At 37.7% G+C, this 21,029-nt stretch overlaps 3 protein-coding genes across 9 annotated transcripts in view; 2 read left to right on the forward strand and 1 right to left on the reverse strand.

The window, feature by feature from the left end:
• LOC311087692 (uncharacterized protein) overlaps nucleotides 1-5,928 on the reverse strand; it is a 24,986-nt gene extending 19,058 nt beyond the window's left edge. For 3 of the 5 annotated variants that reach the window (XM_084121090.1, XM_084121088.1, XM_084121089.1), the window contains exons 1-5: nucleotides 5,796-5,928; nucleotides 3,701-4,251; nucleotides 3,421-3,553; nucleotides 1,322-1,526; nucleotides 871-1,150 (exon numbers count right to left, since the gene is read on the reverse strand). In XM_084121090.1, coding sequence (XP_083977216.1) covers nucleotides 871-1,150; nucleotides 1,322-1,526; nucleotides 3,421-3,553; nucleotides 3,701-4,045 — 963 coding nt within the window. In that variant the 5' untranslated portion in view covers nucleotides 4,046-4,251; nucleotides 5,796-5,928. The remainder of the gene's footprint in view (nucleotides 1-870; nucleotides 1,151-1,321; nucleotides 1,527-3,420; nucleotides 3,554-3,700; nucleotides 4,252-5,795) is intronic. The other 2 variants (XM_084121091.1, XM_084121092.1) reach the window with 1 other exon arrangement.
• The window catches only part of LOC311081665 (uncharacterized protein), a gene marked incomplete at its 3' end in the record, with an annotated part of 465,213 nt that overhangs the window by 434,286 nt on the left and 9,898 nt on the right, over nucleotides 1-21,029 (forward strand). The window lies entirely within an intron of this gene.
• On the forward strand, nucleotides 4,258-19,065 carry LOC311087779 (uncharacterized protein). Of its 3 annotated transcripts, none has more exons than XM_084121204.1 (2): nucleotides 4,258-5,517; nucleotides 16,738-19,065. In XM_084121204.1, exons 1-2 carry the CDS (start codon nucleotides 5,325-5,327, stop codon nucleotides 17,922-17,924), a joined length of 1,380 nt encoding a protein of 459 aa, XP_083977330.1. In that variant the 5' UTR covers nucleotides 4,258-5,324; the 3' UTR covers nucleotides 17,925-19,065. The 3 variants fall into 3 exon arrangements, with proteins under 3 accessions (XP_083977330.1, XP_083977331.1, XP_083977332.1); XM_084121205.1 differs by lacking the exon at nucleotides 4,258-5,517 and adding an exon at nucleotides 6,029-6,543; XM_084121206.1 differs by lacking the exon at nucleotides 4,258-5,517 and having other exon boundaries at nucleotides 16,762-16,778; nucleotides 16,815-19,065.

Raw genomic sequence — 21,029 nt, forward strand, 5'->3', positions numbered from 1 at the left:
ATTGTAAGGAAAAAGCTTAACGTGGTTTAATGTACCTAAACAACGATCAATGATCCCAATATCTCTCTCATATTGCTCCTCAAAACCACTGAAAATTGTCAAAAAATTTAACCCAAAGTCCAATTATTATGGACGTTATCTGACATTAAAGGATTAGTTCACCCCAAAATTAAAATGTCTTAATAATTTACTCACCCCAATGCCAGCCAAGATATCCATGTCTTTCTTTCCTCAGTGGGAGGGAAATTATGTTTTTTGAGGAAAACATTTCTGGATTTTTCGTCTAACAATGGACTTCATTGGTTACCATCGTTTTTAAGTCCAAATCAATGCAGTTTCAAAAGTCTTTGAAGTGTTTAAATGGGCTGTACGCGATCACAGCTGGTTGTTATCTAGCGAAACGATAGGTCATTTAAAAAAATATATATATATTTTATAGACTTTTTACCTTCAATAGTTCGGATTGAGCTGATCAATAATAATAAATTATTAGGAAATTTTCATTTTGGGGTGAACTAATCCTTTAAGCGTTTCTGCTTCACATTTTCAGCAGGACAGCGGAGCGGCTGTGGGTTGACTCCCCACGGTTCTCATGGGCTTTATAAGTCCTAGCGTGAAAAAGCTTTACGTGGTTTAATGTACCTAAACAACGATCACCAAATTTCTCTCTCATAACCACTGAAAACTGTCAAAAAAATCTAACCCAAAGTCCAATTATTATTATTAAAAAAGTGGTGGGTACAAAATGACTCATGACGAAATCTGAAGTCCCCACCAAAATCGACGCCTATGACTACATCCCACTGTAGCACTATGTGATGCACTGGCCTTATAAACTTTTTAAAAATAAATGTCATTATTTTTACAAACCTTGTTAGTCTGGATGAAAGAAGAGCCAGTAAAGTAGACAGCGGCTGATAGGTGCAGATTCCCTGCTGGAGAGCTGCCCAGAAGTGGTTGACTCTTCCACTCTCTTGTGTATGAACAACTCTGGTGGAGGCACTTTTGGGTCACAGAAAGGAATGTTCCTTTTACAAATTTGATCACCTTGCAGACTCTTGAGCAGTTGGGGCAGATTTTAAAAAGCTCAAGCAGGCACTCCTCATATATCAAGTATTTCACCATGTCCTGTGGTGGCTTGGTCGGTGCTCTATCCACAAAAAAAAAAAGACTTGTTACAAAGTGTTTTATTTCTAATTTCTCACCTTCATAGTAAAATAACACAACAATCACATCAGCATCAATTAAAATAATGTTGAGGAAGAGATTGTTAATATAACATAATAGGAACAAAGATCTATAAGGAATAAAGTTAACTTACTGTTCACTATTGGTGTCATCAGGATCTACCATGTTGAGACCGATTACAGACTCCTGAAAAGAAGGAAACTCCAAGAGAGAACGCTTTGGTGGTCTATCAGGTGATCCTGCTTTCCGCTTAAGTGCAGTTGAAGAGCAGAGCGGAAGAAGCTTGGATGTGGTGTTGCCCAGAGCAACACTCTTAGTGGCTACCGTAGCTTGAGAATCTGGAAAATATATACACAAATAAGGATAGTAATAGGAATTCTTTAGGTATAGTGTTTATATTTGTGAGAGAGTTGGAGCTATAGAACAGATTTTTTAAAAAACATTTCTGCCCTTGCAAGATTTCATACAGCAGCGGTCCCCAACCTTTTTTGCGCCATGGACCAGTATAATATCAGACAATATTTTCACTGACCGACCTTTAAGGTGTGGCGGATAAATACAACAAAATAAAATGATACGAGCAGCATAAAAACTGGGGTACTTTTTTTAAATATAATAATAAACGTGAATCCAATGTGTAGGTCTACTCGCAACTTTATTAGCAGTGTCCCTGTACATCGTGCCTAAAGACAACTGAGAAAGCCTGAACACACAAAATGCCCCCCAAAAGAAAAAAATCTCCATGTTTTCGGTGCTGATGCGGTGGTGATGCGTTCATGTAACATGTAATGGTGGCGCTGCCAATAAAGCACCTAAAAGCTGTCACAACGAACCGGCAAAATGAATGATTATGAATATGTAAAATACAGCAAGGAGACATTTTAATTGTTTATTAATAAACAAGTGTTTTCTGTGTCAGTGTCGGCTGCAAAGATGAAGTTGACGGTGCTGACTCGCGATCTTCGCAATAGTGAACGCGCCAGAGAGAAATACACATTTCATACGGATTACATAAGCATAGAGCAGTCTGTTTTCTTTCATTTTGAATTGTTCTGTTTAAAAGTAGACATTTCAAGCTTTCTTATATGTCTCAGGTCTCTGAGGCAAGTAGGCTACCTTATACGCTGAGTTTCGGTTAATTTATGAGACGAGCTCCAGTTCACGCGCCGGTGCCTCCGTGTCGTGATTATCTATTTTAAATCCAGGCAACTGGTTCATTGATTAAAATTAAGATACAATTAATACAAAACGAAATTAAATTTAAAGACAGGCTTTGTGCTTTCTGTTTGAGGTCTCTGTGAAAGCTTTAAAGCAGTCTTTTAGTGCCGCTTTCAGAGCGCTCACGTCCATTACAGAGAACTGTCCCGTCTGTAACATTGTTTTTCTTTTTGTGAAATAAATTTCTAAATAAATGCGACTTATAGTCCAGTTCGACTTAAGCTATATATGTTTTTTCTTCTGCATGGCGCATTTTTTGACTGATACGACTTATAGTCTTGAAAATACGGTAAGTTATTTATTATTTCTGTGCCCGGTACCGGCCCGTGGCCCGGGGGTTTGGGGACCACTGTCATACAGCACGCATGATATTCATCAGAATGTTACTGTAAGTAACATTTTTTTACGAAAACCTTACTGTCTGTGTTCATTAGTGTGAGATAGTGGTTCAACGGATTTGAGCCACAAATGATAATTTTGCAAAAAAAAATTATTTCATACTTAAAGCCCACTTTACTCTGATACAGCAGCAAAAATACTAGTCTAGCTAATAAAGTTAAAACATTATTAAAGGCAAGTAATCAGTAAAATATAAAAACAAATACATGAATTACAAGCGTAGATAAATACAATAATAGTATATCGAAGTTACAAATAAAGGAAGGTTTAACTATTAATTTCAGGTACAAAAATGTAATAATTAAATGTAAAAAAATAAATAACTAAATATATATATATATATATTTAGTTATTTACTTATTTTTTTGCATTTAATTATTACATTTTTGTATATATATATATATATATATATATATATATATAAAAATTGTATTGAGTATTCAATTCGGAGTTTGTGCGCTCTCTGAAACACGCATCTCTCTTTGTGTATGTGTGGCAGTGCGCACCCTTTTTTAGCGATGTTATAGTTTAAAATCTACTGAATGTGAAAACAAGCAAGACAAAACACGTGCAAATTTAAAAAAGACAAACTAGGCACTCGATCTCTCAACATACCTGTATTTTTAGACAGTTGTGTGGCCACAGTCGTTTTCCCCACAAAGAGATCTGTCTGACATCCAACTTCTCGGGTGACTTTCTGCATTTTGTCACACTGGCACTCTGTCTCTCTTGTCGTTGGAATGGACTGCTTTGTGAACAGATAATTGCTGAAATTACTTGTCTAAGGAATCATAGTGATGCATATAAACAAGCAAATCATGTTAGAGGGTTGCAGAATTTAGTAGAGTTACTGTGGACTACCTACTATATTTATAACATATAACAGGCAACTTACACTCATTGGTGGGTACGCACTGCCGATGATGGCTCCAGTTGTCGGCGGGACGGGAGGATGAAGGCCGAGACGGTAGATAGTCGGTTCGGCCCCATTCACCAGTAACAGCGGATTATCAGTGAATCCCAGTTGTCTCCGACGAAAGTTTATAAAACTATCCTGTGTAAAATGATCACTACAGAGGCGGGTGTTGGAGGTGATCCTCAGCTCTCCATCGAGGTGGCTCTTCACAAAATTAATCCAACTCTTCTTGATATGATAGTTTTTCGGAAATTTAAATAAGGACACCGATCTGTTTTGTACGTGATCACATCCAGGTAATACGCATTTCCGTGACGAAGGCATAGCTAGTTAGCAAACTGTAGTCTGTAGTAACTAATAGTACTGACGGTAACCCGCGATTGAGCGGCGAACTGATGCGAATGTGCTCTAGTTATATTATATGGGGAGGGGCCAGCCTCAGCGGCTCCAGTGCGTCATCGACAGTAGGGGCAGGGCCAGGACCTCAGTGGCTCCAGTGTGTCAGAACCACCGTTTTAGCCCAAAAAATCCTGAAAACAACAATGGTGAAAAACTGTTTAACAGTCTAACTCCACAATTAAGTAGCCTGAATGCCAGCCGAACTTAGCTCTGCCAACAATATTTGAGGTCAGGAAGTTCGGTCTGGACTTGGTCCGAGCTGTTCAGACCAATCAAATATTCAGGGCGGGCTTTATCTGATGATGGACAGATAATCATCAACAGTAATGTAATCATCCATGTCACCAAAGAGTGCTTGGGTTGAATTCGTTTACGACAAAGAAAGACTGCCGCTGGAGAATTGAGATGTGTAGGCTAGATTCCACCATCGCATCTGTTCTGTTATAGAAGATATCGACGACAACGCATTCATTTTAAAAGAGGAACAGAGAACCGCGATCAAGGCATTTGTCGATCGGAAAGATGAATGAAGAACATACGTCACTTACTCTGTTGCTCTGATTGGTTGTAGGTCTATCCAATTGAGTGCAGAGGCATTTTCATTCCTGGTTCGGTTGAAACACGCCCCATAATCACAGCCCAATGGAGCAGTATCAGTCTCACATTCTGACTAGAATCTGAGTATGACGACGACAAGCTAACAATTAAGTACCTCACAGTATTTATAATGTGTTTTAGCAATACATTTCTATCATTTATTTATAATGCGTTTAGATTTTTTTTTTTTTTTTTTTGAGAATTGCCTTTACAGTGACTTAAAATAAAATGAACTCATTTGTCACAATAAAAAAGTAAATAGTTGTACACTAGATAGCATCATGACGTGATTCATTCTAACCAATGAGACTGCTGGAACTTTAATGCGCTGTCATTCCAGAATCAACTTGATTTCAATTTCCAGATTTGACAGCTCTGCTCCAAACAAGTAAGCTTTTTAAATATCTGCAGTAATATCTGAGTTTTCCATTAAGATTATTGAAACAGGTCAAAATGGTAATGAATTAATTATTTGGAATTAATTTACACCCACTTTAGTGGTTTATGGTTATGTGCAGGGTTTCCCATACATTCATTAATTTGTGGCGGCCCGCCACATATCAACGCTGACCGCCACGGATTGATTCAGATTTTTTAACTATTTAATATGGGTAAAATTGTATTTTATTCGCGCTGCTTGCTCCCCCTCTCTCACAAACTGACAATGGAGGCACGACTAGCCCCTCCTTCTCTTACCGCACGATCTGAATCAAAACATGAGCATGTAGAGGGCGGATTGTTGCCGGTGCTTAATGCTTATTCCCCCAGCGAAGATTCCAGAATCAATCCGGAGTTGAATGGTTAGTATAATGAACACTGTTGCTCAACATAACTCTGAGAAGTTGTCTAGATGTTAAGCGCGAAAACTAGATGTTAAGCGCGAGATGTTTTCGCGCAAAACTTTTGCGATTCTTTTTTTTCTAAATATCAATTAACGTTACAACTATTGCGAAATGACGGCGTTTCCATTAACCGATGTTATGCGACTAAAACGTAATTTGTTCCTCAATCTCCAGGTGTGCGTGTGTGTGTCTCTGAGTTTGTGTGTGTTCACCTCCAGGTCCACAACTTATCTTACCTCGTTCCCTGCTGGGTCGATTAGCACGCTGGTTTTCACACACCCAAACACTCCATTTCCATCGCTGACAGAAATGCACGTGGCGCAAAACAACACACTCATCTAAGTTGTCTTTTGTTTCTTTTGATTTTCGTTTTGTTTGTTACATTAATACTCTTCTTCTTCTTTATATGGCGGTTGGCAACCAGCTTTCGGTGCATTACCGCCTCCATCTGGACTGGAGTGTGGATCAAGGGTCGACCTACACTTCGTTAAATTCTATTTAATAACCCAGTTATCTTCAAAAAAGAAAACAAAAAAGAAAAACTAATTTCACCAGATCCTCTTTGCAAAATATCATGCAAATTGAATGTCATCTGATTCTCACCAAGTTGTGAAATTAATCTTTGTCTGGCTTGATGATATAGGACAATACATAATTACATGCTCTTTCTGAAACGTCCTGTAACAGCCGTTCGTGCACAAGCTCTGCTCGATTCCTCTCCAATAATATTCTCTAAATCTGATTCGGGCTGAAATTGATAAGGCAAAATTTACCTGTGTTTACAATACACCGGAGCACATGCATCTGCTGTTATGGTAACGGCGTGACGATTCCGGACAGCGTGAACTAGGCGGTAAGCGAATCACAACACACTGGGCCAAGCTGACCAATCAGAGCCCGTCGTGTATTTCTGAGGGAGAGGCTATAACCAGGAAATCATCATCAGATCGGTTTACGAGGAGGGACACGCGGTGCAGAATAAAGGTAAATTATATGAAAAAAATCTTCTTTTTTTCAAGCCTTCGAAAAAAAGCTGATCAACCCTTTAACAGCTGCATCTGAACACTATATTTTGTAAATCTTGAAGGATTACAGTGCTAATTTGAACCAATAGATTAAAAAGCAGAAGGAGAATGAGCATTTATCTGACTCTGTTGTTAGTAATCTGATCCCTTTAAAGTTTTTCTTGTTCTTTAACATATGTTTCCGTATCTAGAATTGTATGAAAGCTTGTTTCCGCCACTAAATAATAATACATTTGCGACTTTTCATCTCACAATTCGGACTTTGTTTCTCACAATTGCGATATATCAAGTCAGAATTGTGACTTTTTTCCTCAGAATGGCAAGATATGAAGTCAGAATTGTGAGAAATAAAGTCGCAATTGCGAGATATAAAGTCGCAATTCTGAGAAATAAAGTTGCAATTGGGGATAAAGTCAGAATTGCATGATGTCGCAATTGCATGTTATAAAGTCAGAATTGTGAGATATAGGCCTAAACTATTCTGATGTAAAAAAAATAAAAATAAAAAAAACTTTATTTTACGCAATTCTGACTTTATATCTCGCAATTCTGAGAAATAAAGTCAGAATTGCGAGATATAAACTCGCAATTGTGAGATAAAAAAATTGCAATTATCTTTAAAAATGTTTTATTCTGTGGCGGAAACAAGCTTCCATTTCATAAGCTGTCAGAAGAGACAAAACATGTTAGAACACACTGGTAGATCAGTATGTAGTGGGAATAAGCGTTTCAAGTAGAGGAAAAAACAAAAAGTAAGATTTTTTTTCTGTTAAACTTTTTTATTTTCAAAGAATGCACTTTAAATTCAACATTTTCAATATTTGCTGATCTTAAACTTGTAAAATGTAAAATATTAATACTGAACATCAGTGTACTAACGGAAAAATCTGTCAACTCTGTTATAGACAAATTAGGTTGACGATAACAGAGTTAACATTTTCCACCATTTTGTACTTTAGTTAAAAAAAACTAACCTCAAACCAGATACCACATGGCATGTCTAAAAACAGAATTGTATGGGGTTTTCCGCCATATTATCGTTTTTTTTAAAGTGAATGAAAGATTCACTGCAATATCACAATAATAGATTTGACAAATAATTAATCTACTATTGGTGTATCATAAACATTTTTTACAAATGAATGAGAGAAGAATAGTGACATACTTCACTGCTTTCCAGAATTTCCCGCCAGAGGAAGTGATATCCCTTGGTGCAAGTCACATGCTTTTTCTACAAATGTTTTGGAGTTTTTTTGTTTTATAACAGATTTGACCAGAAAATTAGACTTAATTGTTTCATCATAATTCAAGTTGAATGTATGAATCAGGAGGCAGAGACAGTCAATAATAGTTGGTGTGGGAGTCATTTAGCCTAGTTAATATTTCCCATTATTATTTTTTCCTAAATAGATAAAGCATTATTTTTAGTGATAGTGTGATATATTTTTGTGTTATTATTCAAAACTGATTAAAAAAAGTTCCTTTTGCAAGTCACATGCTTTTTTTTTTTTTTTACAAATGCTTTGGAGGTTATATATATATGTGTGTGTGTAACATAGTTGACCAGAACGTATGGACAGACACAAAATCTATTTTTTTTAATTAATTAAATTACAGTGCTATGCATAAGTTTAGACACCCATGCTAAAGTTGACTAAAAAGAGGAATAAAAAATCATCTTTTGGAAATTGAACTTAATGCATTAATTAAAAAAATTAGGAAAAATACAACCTTTAAGGACACCAATTTTCTTTGTGAATGAATAATGTATCGTAAATAAATAAATGTTCTACCTTAAAATACATGGTGCATAAGTCTGGACACCCCTATGTTTAGTGTTTTTACCCCTCATGACCTGGTGGACAAAAATGGGCTACAGGGGATTGATATGATAGATGATAGATGTAAGCTTCCTGATCATTCTGTGCTTTATTTGTGTTTTCAAACAAAGCAGATTCTGTGTGTTGGGAATGATATCGAGTTTGGTCTACAAACTAAAAGGTTGATAAGAAAGTTGCATGATAATTTTCTTGATTCTGAAGTTTGTGATAATGCTTTAAGTGTCATAAGAGAGGAATTACAACTTGGAGAAAAAACACAGGATAATATGAATTATTGTTATGAACGTCTCTGTATGGTATTAAATAAGGAAATTAGTAAATACGGACCCAAAAGTGAAATGCATAGTAGAACTAAACAAAGGCAGTATAAAATCAAACAGCCATACTGGAATAATGAACTGCAGAGTGTGTGGCAAAGTCTTCGTATGGCTGAGAAAAAATACTTGAAATGTAAAGATCCCTCCTCTAGGCAGGAGTTATATAGAGCTTTTAGAAGTGGTCAATCTGAATTTGATAAAAAGCTCAGAGCTTACAAAAGGAGCTATAGGAGGGGGAAAGTTCTTCAGTTGGAACAGTTTCATAATAGTAATTCTAAATACTTTTGGCAAGAAATAAATAAGCTTGGGCCTAAGAAGAAAAAAACTATCCCACTTGAAATTATCACATAGAGTGGAGAATCTGTCTTTCAAACTGATCAGGTGTTGGAAAGATGGGAGGCAGATTATAGCAACTTGTTTGCTAGTAGCTGCTCCAATCAGTTTGATGACCAGTTTTTTATAAATACCTGTAAGGCCAAGGCAGTTCTCGAAGAGAACAATGTTAGTCCACCACTGCTTTTAACAAATGACTTGTTAAACAGTGACATTACAGTGGCGGAGGTACAAAAGGTAATTGAAAAAATTAAATTACAAAAAGCTGTGGGAGAAGATGAACTTACAAATGAAATTCTTAAATGTCCCAAGCTTTTGAATACTCTGCACTGTTTGTTTACAAGTTGTTTTTGTAGTGGTGTTATTCCATCAGGGTGGTATAAATCAATCATTAAGCCAATCCCTAAATCTTCTCAGGCCGACCCTAGAATACCTCTAAATTACAGAGGCATAAGTTTATTGAGTACAGTTTATAAAGTTTATTCTGCCATTTTGAACAATCGGCTTTGCGAGTATATTGAAGAGAATCAAATAATGGTTGATGAGCAGAATGGATTCAGAAAAAATAGGGCATGTATTGACCACATTTATGTCCTATCATCTGTGGTGAGAGCACGGCTACAGGAGGGAAAAAGTACATTTGTTTGTTTTGTTGATTTAAAAAAAGTGTTTGATTGGATAAACAGAGACCTCCTGGAGTATAAATTAATTAATTATGGGATTAATGGTAAATTTTATAAATCAATTAAAGCCCTGTATAAAGCACCAGTAGCTTGTGTTCAGGTGAATGATTTAAGGACTGGTTGGTTTCCTACTCCGTTTGGGGTAAAACAAGGAGATGTTCTCTCTCCAACGTTATTTGCTCTTTATGTTAATGATTTAGCACAAGAAATTAAAATGGCAAATCTGGGAATAACTATTGAAGACCTTAATCTTAGTATTCTTTTATACGCTGACGATATTGTGTTGATTGCAGAAAAAGAAATTGAGTTGCAAAAAATGTTGAATATTATGAATGATTGGTGTATCAAATGGAGACTTACTATTAATTTAGAGAAAACACAAATTGTGCATTTCAGCCATCTACCTGTCAAAGTGATTATGCATTTTATTTCGGTCAATCATTGTTGAGCTATTCTGCAACATATAAGTACCTTGGCTTTGTTTTTCAAGAAAATATGAGGTTTTCTGTAGGCAGGAGAGTTTTGGGGGAATCTGCTGGAAGGGCATTGGGGTCTGTGGTTAATAAGATGAAGGTATGTCCTGATTTGAGTTTCCCTATATTCACGCGGCTGTATGATTTTATGGTTGCACCTGTGTTGTTTTATGCTGCTGGGGTGTGGGGATTTATGGAGAGTCCTGAGTGTAACTCTGTTCAGCATAGAGCTCTACGTTGTTTTCTCGGTGTTCATAGGTTCTCCCCTAAGGTAGCTGTAGAGGGAGACATGGGTTGGGAGCCTTGTATGGTGAGGCAAAGGGTTGAAGTGATTAGATTGTGGAATCGTTTGGTGAGCCTACCTGACTATAGACTTACCAGGAAAGTCTTTAACTGGGATAAAGCCAATGGGCACCCCTGGACTAAAGATGTTCATGAGATCTCATATAAAGTAAACTCTCAAAATTTGTTTCAGAATAATTTACAATTTAAAATACCTATTATAAAAGAAACATTATTTGATATTTATAAAAAGCAGTGGGAGTTAGAAGTGTTAAATAAACCTAAACTGAGAATTTATGTGCAGTTCAAGGTTTGCTTTTCCACAGAGCCCTATGTGAATTGTAATATGAAAAGGAGACCGAGATCCCTGTGTGCACAGCTCAGAGCAGGAGTGCTGCCTTTGGAGGTGGAAGTGGGTCGGTATAAAGGGGTTCCTGAGGAAGACCGGCTTTGTTCTGTCTGTGATTTGAGTTTGGTTGAGGATGAATTTCACTTTATGTTTTACTGTCCTTTGTATAATGATTTGAGAAATGTTTTGTTTGAAAAGATTCAATGTAAGAATCCTGATTTATTTTGGTTACCTGAAGGGGATATGTTGGGCTGGTTGTTTAGTAATGACTGGTTTAGTGTGGCAACATTTGTGGAGAAAGCTTGGACTTTAAGGCAAAGAACGCTCTATCCTAAGATGTAATGATATTGTCTATAATGGTATAAGGTCCGCTTTTCATTTGAAATGTCAGTGTCTTATAAGCTTTGGAGCTAAATGTGAAAATGCTCTCCCTCCTTTGGTGGATCTTTTATTGGTGGATCTTTTATCTTTTAATAATAATTATAATAAATTAATATTTAGTTAATATTAATATTTATTTTCCTAAATATACATAAATCATTATTTTTAGTGATAGTGTGATATAATTTGTTTTATTATTCAAAACTGATTCAAAAAAGTTTTTTATATTATTTTTTTTAAATTAAAGAGGGTTTATCTGGTAGACTCGAAATGAACCCCCAATTCTAGAATGACTCGTGTTTGTCCTATGAAGCAAATGGCACAGATGTGTATTAGAGGTGTAAGAGACACATCAGTCCTCAATCTGCATAATGATGATTCCCTCGCATCTGATTCGCAGCATTAGCATACTGTGATGATGAAGGCCATTGTCCCACGTTTAATTCACATGAATACTTCTAAACTGATAACTGTTGTACTAGTAAATAGTTCTACCCATTTCACGTCAATAGTTCCTCATTTCACCTCATTTATTATGCTGATGTCTTCAGATCTCCTGTAAATTGACACTTTAAGCTCATTTCACTGGTCTAAAGGCCATTGCACACTGAGTCCGAAATTCGCATCCGAAATTTTCGCAAGTTAAAAAATAAATACGACCTCACGTTATGTCAATCACGCTTGCACACTGCCTCCGAAACTTTCGTCCGTCAAAAAAAAATTCGGATCAGGTTCGATTTTCTGCGTTTTTCGCATCCGTTGCAAGCATTTTGAATGGTGTTTTGACAATTCAGAGCCACCGTACAAGCGAACGACAAAACCCATGTATTATTTGGGTATAAAATATAACCTGTATAGCTGCTACAGCTGTTCTGTCTGCCCAGCGCTTCCGCCGGCCGTGTGTGTGTGTGTGCCAGTCTCTGTTCAGGATCGATTGGTTCACGGAAATTGGTGGTCTTCTTTTTAATATGTAGCACCAGTATCACTAGCAAAGCATCAAACTGTTCCACTGACATTCTGAGGTAAATTTTGAATCGCTCTGGATAATTTCGCAAATCTTTGATAAAGAGGTGAAACTCCTTCCTCTCGGCGCAATCAGGATTGGATGGACCCAATATTTCCTTTTTCTTTTTCTCTTTTTAGAAGGAGGGCAACAAAATCATCCTCACTGCTTGACGAATCCATTTTGTATTTTTTGCGTTTTTTCCCGCAAAGGTTTAATAAATACGCATCGGACTCAGTGTGCAAGATTTCTGTGCGTGACGAATTTTAAGGCTGACGAACACGAAAAAACGCATACGAAAATTTCGGACTCAGTGTGCAATGGCCTTAAGACTAAAGGCCTGTTTGCAGACGTTTAATGCCTCGTGACTAAACAAAGGGCGTCAATGTGAGTGTGCACACCGACGCGAAAAACGCCTCGCATAAAAGCGTAATTTAAAAAAAAAAACGCCTCGGGTTCGTTTTTTTGGTTTGACGCCGCGTTAAAAACCAACCAATGAGATTGGCGCTTTTGCTCACGTGTCTGGAGCTTCTGAAGTTACAGTAAAACACAACTTGGGGGGCACTCAAACACAAAACGGTCTTGCCGAGCACACATACGTAAACACAACATTGTGTTAATAATAATAATAATTTCAAGCAATCCGCCCCCCCAAAAGGCGCTAATTTTAAAATTAAACTAAAATGCTCACGGCTGCATGGGCATTCATAACGGTGCGCGTCCACGGCGAGGAACGGGCAGAACAGAGTCAACGTTTTTTAGTTCATTCCTGCTTCCATAGGAATTCATTGAAAACGCTCGCTCTGCTCCGCACCATTATCAATGTCTGTGCAGACGAACATATTTTACTTTCGTTTTTAAGTTAGCGATTCAAAAGCCCCAAGCGGTGTCACACATTGATTAACCCGATGGTAAAATATTCTCACCGTCACATACCTAGTATACCTGATTTTGAACACGAGAGGGCAGTATAGCACTATGAATGACATGATTTATTTATTTTTTGGACTAGAAAAACATTCTAGCTGTTTTTAAACTTAAACAATTATTAAATTGAAAAAAAAAAGAATAAAATGGGTTTAGTTCTGATATTTGTAAAATTGTATGTAGAAATAAATGGTGTATAATTAAATTTTTAGAACATATGAGGCTTTTAGTGTTTCCTTTTGTGACATTACTTTAAAGGGGGGGTGAAATGCTATTACATGCATACTGCGTTTTTTACACTGTTAAAGAGTTGGATTCCCATGCTAAACATGGACAAAGTTTCAAAAATTAAGTTGTACGTTTGAAGGAGCATTTCTGTGCGAAAAATACTCCTTCCGGTTTGTCACAAGTTTCGGAAAGTTTTTTTCGAGTATGGGTCTGTGTGATGTCAGCTGGAGCGGAATTTCCTTATAAGGGTCCTAAAGGCACTTCTGCCGGACGAGTGCGCGCGCACCCGTCGACCAGAGCGACGAGCAGAGAGCAAAAGCAGTAAACTTGCTTAGTTGCACGCATATATAGAGCAACGTGTTTCCACTTTTAAAGTGTATGTCAATAGTTCAGCTAAGTCAAACAGTTAAAAGATGCTTTGAAAGTTTAAAACTTGCCATTGTCTTGAAGAGGCTTCCAGCACTCTGTGTGGGAGGGGCAGTGCATGGGCTGCGCGTGAACTGCAGCGTCTCCAGCAACACAGAGCAGCCTGCGGACGGCTGTCTGTAAATAATGCCGGGAAAAAAATATCGGCGAACGCAGAAGCCGCGTATCGGCCGATGCCGATACACATCAAACCCGCAAATATCGGCCCGATTTATCGGCCGACCGATATATCAGTCGATCACTAGTTCACGGTCGTGTGTTGGAACCGCAGGCGGTGAGTAAAACTGCTTCAAATGTCTGTGTGGTGTTAGCTATCAGCGCGTAAGCACAGCACGTAAACAGTGAATAGCGCTCGTGATTCTTTAGCTCCGCCGACACGGCACGCCTCCAGCCACTCGGTTTTTTTTTTCGGAAAGACTCGGTACTGCCTATCTTTCTTTTATAAATATAATAAAACTAAAGGCTTTTTGGAGAAATGAAGGATGCAATACTACTCTATAGGTACTCAAGTTTAACATGAGATTGACTGAAACTGAGTGTTTCACCCCCCCCCCCCCCCCCCCCCCCCCCCTTTAATCCCTCGCCATAGCAAAACAAAGATATTTATTATCCGTTCACAATTTAGCATCTTTAATGTATTTTCATCATGTTGAAAAAGTTTGGAGGGAATAAAATAAACCACTTAAGAGGAGTGGGTAAAAATTCAGAGGCTGATTTTGCAAAGAAATCCACATTCAAACCAAAATATCTGACTTTCTGTTGCTCAGAGCTAATGACTGTAAATTAGAAAAGTTGTCCGGCTCGGTGAGACCAATATACATATTTCAGTTATTTATTTTTGTAACTGTATATTAAACTAACCCCCCCCCACTTTTGTCAAAAACATTTTGAAAGTGACACACTTCCTGCTGCCAGTTGGTGGCGCTATAACTTTGACTCACAATAGTTGCATCCATCTGATCGGCCTCTTACCACAAACACACTGCTGAAGTTTCATCAAGATCAGTTAATGTATGCAGAAGTTATAACACTTTGTGTTTCTCTTTTCTCGGCATAAATTCGTTTCCTCGCCACGGCCAAACCGTTCGAGATATCAAAAATCCGTCTGCAATTTAGCATCCTCAATGTCTTGACTTCATGCACACCGAGTTTGAAGGGGATCGGATTAATTCTCTAGGAGGAGTATTTCAAATTCCACAGCAAGCGTTTTCCAAACAACCCATAATAGCCGACTTCCTGTTGGGCTGGCGTAAAACTTGGAGCACGAAAGTTGATCTATATGTGTACTGAGTTTTACAATTGCAAGCAGAGATGAATACTAAATAACAAAGTTTACAAAGTCTAACAGTATATTTAGGTACAGAAAATAATAATTAAGCCTAAATGTAAAATAACACTATTTGTCACTGTTTAAAATTAAATATAGTTTAATCTTTGTTAAAGCTGTATTTTGTTGTTTTGTTAATATCAGTGACACAGAAAACAGTATATATATATTATATTAAGTGTGTGCTGTCACTTAAAGACAGACTACACAGACCGAAAAACACTGACAAATATCCGTTTCTTTTTCAGCTGTTCACATATGACATAAACAAGAGAATACTTGCTGAGATGGTCATTTAGACCAGTATTTTGACAATTTTGTGTTTGTGACCGTTTAAGGGCAAGGAGAAGATGAATCAATTCTGCATTCGACCGCTGTCTAAAACACGCCCCTCTCTCTCTCTCTGCGCTTAATTAAGCATGAAAATAACTGAAATAAATTAGCAGGCTTAAGCATGAAAATAACTGAAATAAATATATATTTAATGAACAAATTAAGCCAACTAATATGATTTATATTCTTTTGGTTTATCTACTAATACATTTAAAAATTACAAATGCAGTGACAATTGGCTTTATGCACAGCTGCACTACTTCCTGAACTTAAGCCAGCTCCTTTGTTTCCTGTCTGCCATTATTGGACAAACTGATTAATCCAGGTGTGTCTGATTATTGTTGTTGTGACTACTGGGGTCAGGCACACCTGGATTAATCAGTTTGTCCAATAATGGCAGACAGGAAACAAAAGAGCTGGCTGAAGTTCAGGAAGTAGTGCAGTTGTGCATAAAGCCAATTCAGGTATCAGTATCAGTACTTGGTATCGGCGAGTACCAAAAATTAAAGTATGGGTATCAGACTCATTCTACAAAAAGTGGTATCGGTGCATCCCTAATTGAAAAAAAATTGTTGTTGAAAAAATACAATTGTTTCACACTAAATTAACACTGCAGCTTGTCTGAGATATAGTGCTATTTCACATGGCTATGAACATGATATTACTGCAAGTATATGATACAACTTTTATTCTTCAGGTCAATCATATATTCATAGGAAAAAAATCAGTTTCATTATCCTTTCAATGGTTAAGGGGATTTCCCATGCCTGATAGCGCTGGTCAATGGATTGATCTCTATGATGTGAAACATTAGATATCGTATATCTGTAATTTGAGTAAAAAATAAAATAAATATATAGTTTGATAAGTGCAGATTGAAGTCCTTGAAATCCAAAAAAGTAGTGCTTAAAGTCCTTGAAGTCCTGGAATTTCTTTTTACAGAATCTGTATGAACCCTGGTTCCACCCCTAGCGCGTTATCTCGTTGAATATCATTGGGCAGCATTGTAGAAATGTAGGGTTAAGATGGCGTGGGGGGTTGAATCGAGATCGCAATCTTTTAATGATTAATCGTGCAGCTCTAGTTTCAGGGACATATAATTAATTTATAAAACTACTTATTGTATTATTTTATAGCAGTTGTCTGTTACATCTGAGATCATTTTTCATCTCCATTCACTCCATATCTCTTTTAGATTTTTTTGGGATTATTTAGAAAATTTGATAATGAAAGTTTTTCTTTCATTTCAGACCTGAGTGAAGTGAAGGAGGAGAGTGAAGAACTGATGGAAGTGAAGGAGGAGAGTGAAGAACTGAGTGAAGTGAAGGAGAAGGAGGAGAGTGAAGAACTGAGTGAAGTGAAGGAGGAGAGTGAAGAACTGAGTGAAGTGAAGGAGGAACATCATGTCAAACCTGGAGAAAAACCTTTGAGTCGCTCAAAGACTAAAAATAAATTTTTAAAGTACAGAGCCAAGAAATCTTTCACCTGCACTCAGTGTGGAAAGAGTTTCACACACAAACAAAGTCTTGAGATTCACATGAGAGTTCATACAGGAGAGAAGCCGTTCACATGCCAACAATGTGGGAATAGTTTCAGTCAATTAGCACACCTTAATGTTCACATGAGGATCCACACAGGAGAGAAGCCATTCACATGCAATCAATGTGGGAATAGTTTCAGTCAATCATCATCCCTTAATGTTCACATGAGGATCCACGCCGGAGAGAAGCCGTTCACATGTGATCAATGCGGGAAAACATTTCTTAGGGCATCACACTTGAAGTCACACCTGACAGTTCATACGAAGGAGAAGCCACATTCATGTTCTGAATGTGGAAAGAGTTTTTCACTGCTGTATAGATTACAAGTACATCAAAGAATTCATACTGGTGTAGGAGTTCATATGTGCTTTGAGTGTGAGAAGACTTTTACTACAGCACAATGTTTAAAACTGCACCAGAGAATTCACACTGGAGAAAAACCTTACAAGTGTTCACACTGTGACAAGAGATTCAATCAGTCATCATCTCTAAAAATACATGAGAGGATCCACACTATATCAGCACATCTGAAAACACATGAGAAGATCCACACTGGAGAAAACCCTTACAAGTGTTCACACTGTGACAAGAGATTCAATCAGTCATCACATCTGAAATTACATGAGAGGATCCACACTGGAGAAAAACCTTACAAGTGTTCACACTGTGACAAGAGATTCAGTCAGTCAGCAAATCTGAAAAGACATGAGAGGACCCACACTGGAGAAAAACCTTACAAGTGTTCACACTGTGACAAGAGATTCAGTCAGTCAGCAAATCTTAAAACACATGAGAGGATCCACAGCAGAGAGAAGCCGCACACGTGTGATAAGTGTGGAAAGAGTTTCTCTTTTAATATTCACCTGAAGATACACATGAAGATCCATGCAGTGTAGAAACCACATCACCGCAATCTGAGACGACCACTCTGGATTGCGCTAATACAGTTGCTTTGTCTGGTGATACTACGGTGAAATGTTGGGAAATATAATATAAGGAGCAGGCAAAACCTTATTTTATTTGTGGGGAATCAACCGTCAGGGTGTCTTTTTTTAGCTATTAAAACATGGTTTGACATTCAGTCCTTATTCTCCTGTTCAAGAGGATATTCAGGCTCTCATGAAGATGCTAAGGCACAAAGAGCTGGTCTCATTTTTCAGCTCCACTCCTGTACATCAGTTCAGTCCAGCCCCGTGCTTCAATAGTGTCTTTTGAAGGGGGTGGATTGGAATCCACTGCTGCTTCAATGTATATGTAATGAGTGATTAAAATCAAGGCATTAATCAGTATTTTTACTTCTAAATATCAAATGAGCTGAATGACTTCTCTGGAGATTTTACTTTGTTATAGAGCTTACCAGTGTGATTACTGAAATGTTCTTTTCATGTATTCTTTAACGTCTGTATTTGATATTTGAATGCAATAACAATGCTTGCCTATTTATCCCAGCTTCCAGAAATGAAATAGGGACTGGTTTTGTGTTTGAGAAAGGTCTTCAACATGTTAAAACACATAGGGGTCATTGAAGTCTATAGTTTAAGGGACCATTTCTCAGTTAAAACCTATATTTTCCATTTAGAATAAAATGTCCTATCCTGAGAGAAATAACTTATCTTGATGTTTTGAGACGAGACTCCTGTTTATAGTTAGAGCCTGGCCAAATCCAACCTTGGAAAAGATGTGTGTCGGTGTGTGTGTGTTAGTCTTCTTGCTTACAGGTTAAGGAACCACTATAGCATTGTTGGAGATTGACTGAGTTGTTGTTTGAGACATGCTGGCACCCAGCAACCCAAATCTGTGCTTCAGTCTATCTGTATATGTGTGGGAAATTACTATGTTTATCTATTTCTTAGCCAATGAGAATTATTCAACCTGTAAGCAATGACGTAGCTTAGACCTTGGAAATGGTATAACTGCTGTGATCTTTGTTACTGTAAGCGGGGCGGCCTACGAACTCCTGTGTGAGTCTTGAAGCTGAAATTCTGCTGATGAAACTGCAAACTATCTTCAGTAAAACTTTTCTTCAATTTTTTATAATTCTGACTCCGGGTCTTCTTTCAAACATCTGGTCCTTGGGTCCTAAACTGTTAACCCCTAAAGGCCTGTTCATCCGCCGACGTTTAACGCCTCGTGACTAAACAAAGGGCGCCAATGTGAGTTTGCACACCGGCGTGAAAATCGGCACGCGCGTAAAAGCGTCATTTTTTTAAAAAACGCCTCGGGTTCGTTAATTTGGTTTGAAGCGCTGCGTCAAAAACTATCCAACCAATGAGATTGGCGCTTTTGTTCACGTGTCTGGAGCTTCTGAAGTTACAGTAAAACACAACTTGGGGGTGCTCAAACACAAAACGGTCTTGCCGAGCATACATGCGTAACGACGAAGAAGATATACGCCAAGTAGCGTCTACACTGCAGGGAAGAAATAAGACGAGGAAGATGCAAGGCAAGATGAACGTAGAGCTGCTGGTCTCGTTGGTGTCGGAACATAAAGAACTATATGAAACTGCTGAGAGAAACCCGTAATTTAGAGCGTAAATGGAAACAAACTAATTTAGAGGTTTTTAGAATCGCTTGGAAAGACAGTATGTCACGTTATAAAAAATCCCTAAAAGCAGCCAGGGCTGAGCACCTCCGCAAACTAATAAAAAATAACCAAAACAATCCTAGGTTTTTATTTAACACCGTGGCTAGACTAACAAATAAACAAGCGTCACCTGAACAAAATATTCCTTTACAGTTTAGTAGTAATGATTTCATGAATTTTTTCACTGAGAAAATAGAAAACATCAGAACCTCAATTATAAACGTTCAATCCTCAATCGCGCCTTATAACTCAGCCTCGATTATCACCCCGCAAGAACGATTACAGTGCTTTACAACTAGGCTATAGAACAAACAGAGTTAAATAAACGTATCACTTCATCGAAAACAACAACATGTTTATTAGATCCCATACCCACTAAACTATTGAAAGAAGTGTTACCTGTAGTGGAAGAACCTCTTCTCAATATTATTAACTTATCTTTAGGTCATGTTCCAAGAACATTTAAACTGGCAGTTATAAAACCACTCATTAAGAAACCACAATTAGACCCAAATAACCTAGCAAATTATAGACCCATTTCAAATCTTCCTTTTATGTCTAAAATACTAGAAAAAGTTCTGTCCGCCCAACTGGGCTCTTTCTTACAAGAAAATGACATCTATGAAAAGTTTCAGTCTGGTTTCAGGCCACACCATAGCACTGAAACTGCGCTTGTTAAAGGGGTCATGACATGGTTTTTTCTTTTATTTTATTATGTTCCCTTAGGTGCAATTATAGTATTACTAGACGTGTGCCGGTATTCGGTAATGCGATAAATCGCGGTAATGAATATGCACGATATTGTTATCGCGGGCACTTCAAACTACCGTGAAAAATAATAGATCAGAATTTATATTTATAGAACGTGCATTAGCTTATTTTCCATCAACCGCTTAAACAAACACTGCGTATATGCTGCGCGAAAAACGTGCGCACTCTGATGTAAACAATCCCCACATGAAGCACTGTGTGCAGGCGGCGCAGTGCGCACTCTAGTTAATGTAAATAATCCTCACATGGAGAAGAAGCATGGCGGAAGGAGGAACGCTGCTGACGATTTATCCCCCTTCTAAAAGCAGGGCTGTCAACTCTAAGCATTCAGCGTGAGACTCACGCAATCGACACTTTTCACATGCTCTCGCGCCACACATCCATTTTCTCACGCAGAGAAAAATCACGGAGCAAAGAGGACACTGACACCGACAGACTAGACAGAGCAGGTTACTTTTGATATGAAAAAAAATCTCAGCTCTCATGTTCTGTCCATTTTATTACGAAATTCAGACAATAAATACCGTTTTGGCGCTTGTAAATGTGACATGACCGATCACTGTAGCGCCTCAGTTCAAGTAAACCGATCCTCTGTTACTTTTTATTTAAAGTCCCACTCCGATCATATTTTGAGCTATTTTTAAAC

Source organism: Abramis brama, assembly GCF_963993115.1.
Source record: "Abramis brama genome assembly, chromosome: 1".
NCBI classification, from domain to species: domain Eukaryota; kingdom Metazoa; phylum Chordata; class Actinopteri; order Cypriniformes; family Leuciscidae; genus Abramis; species Abramis brama.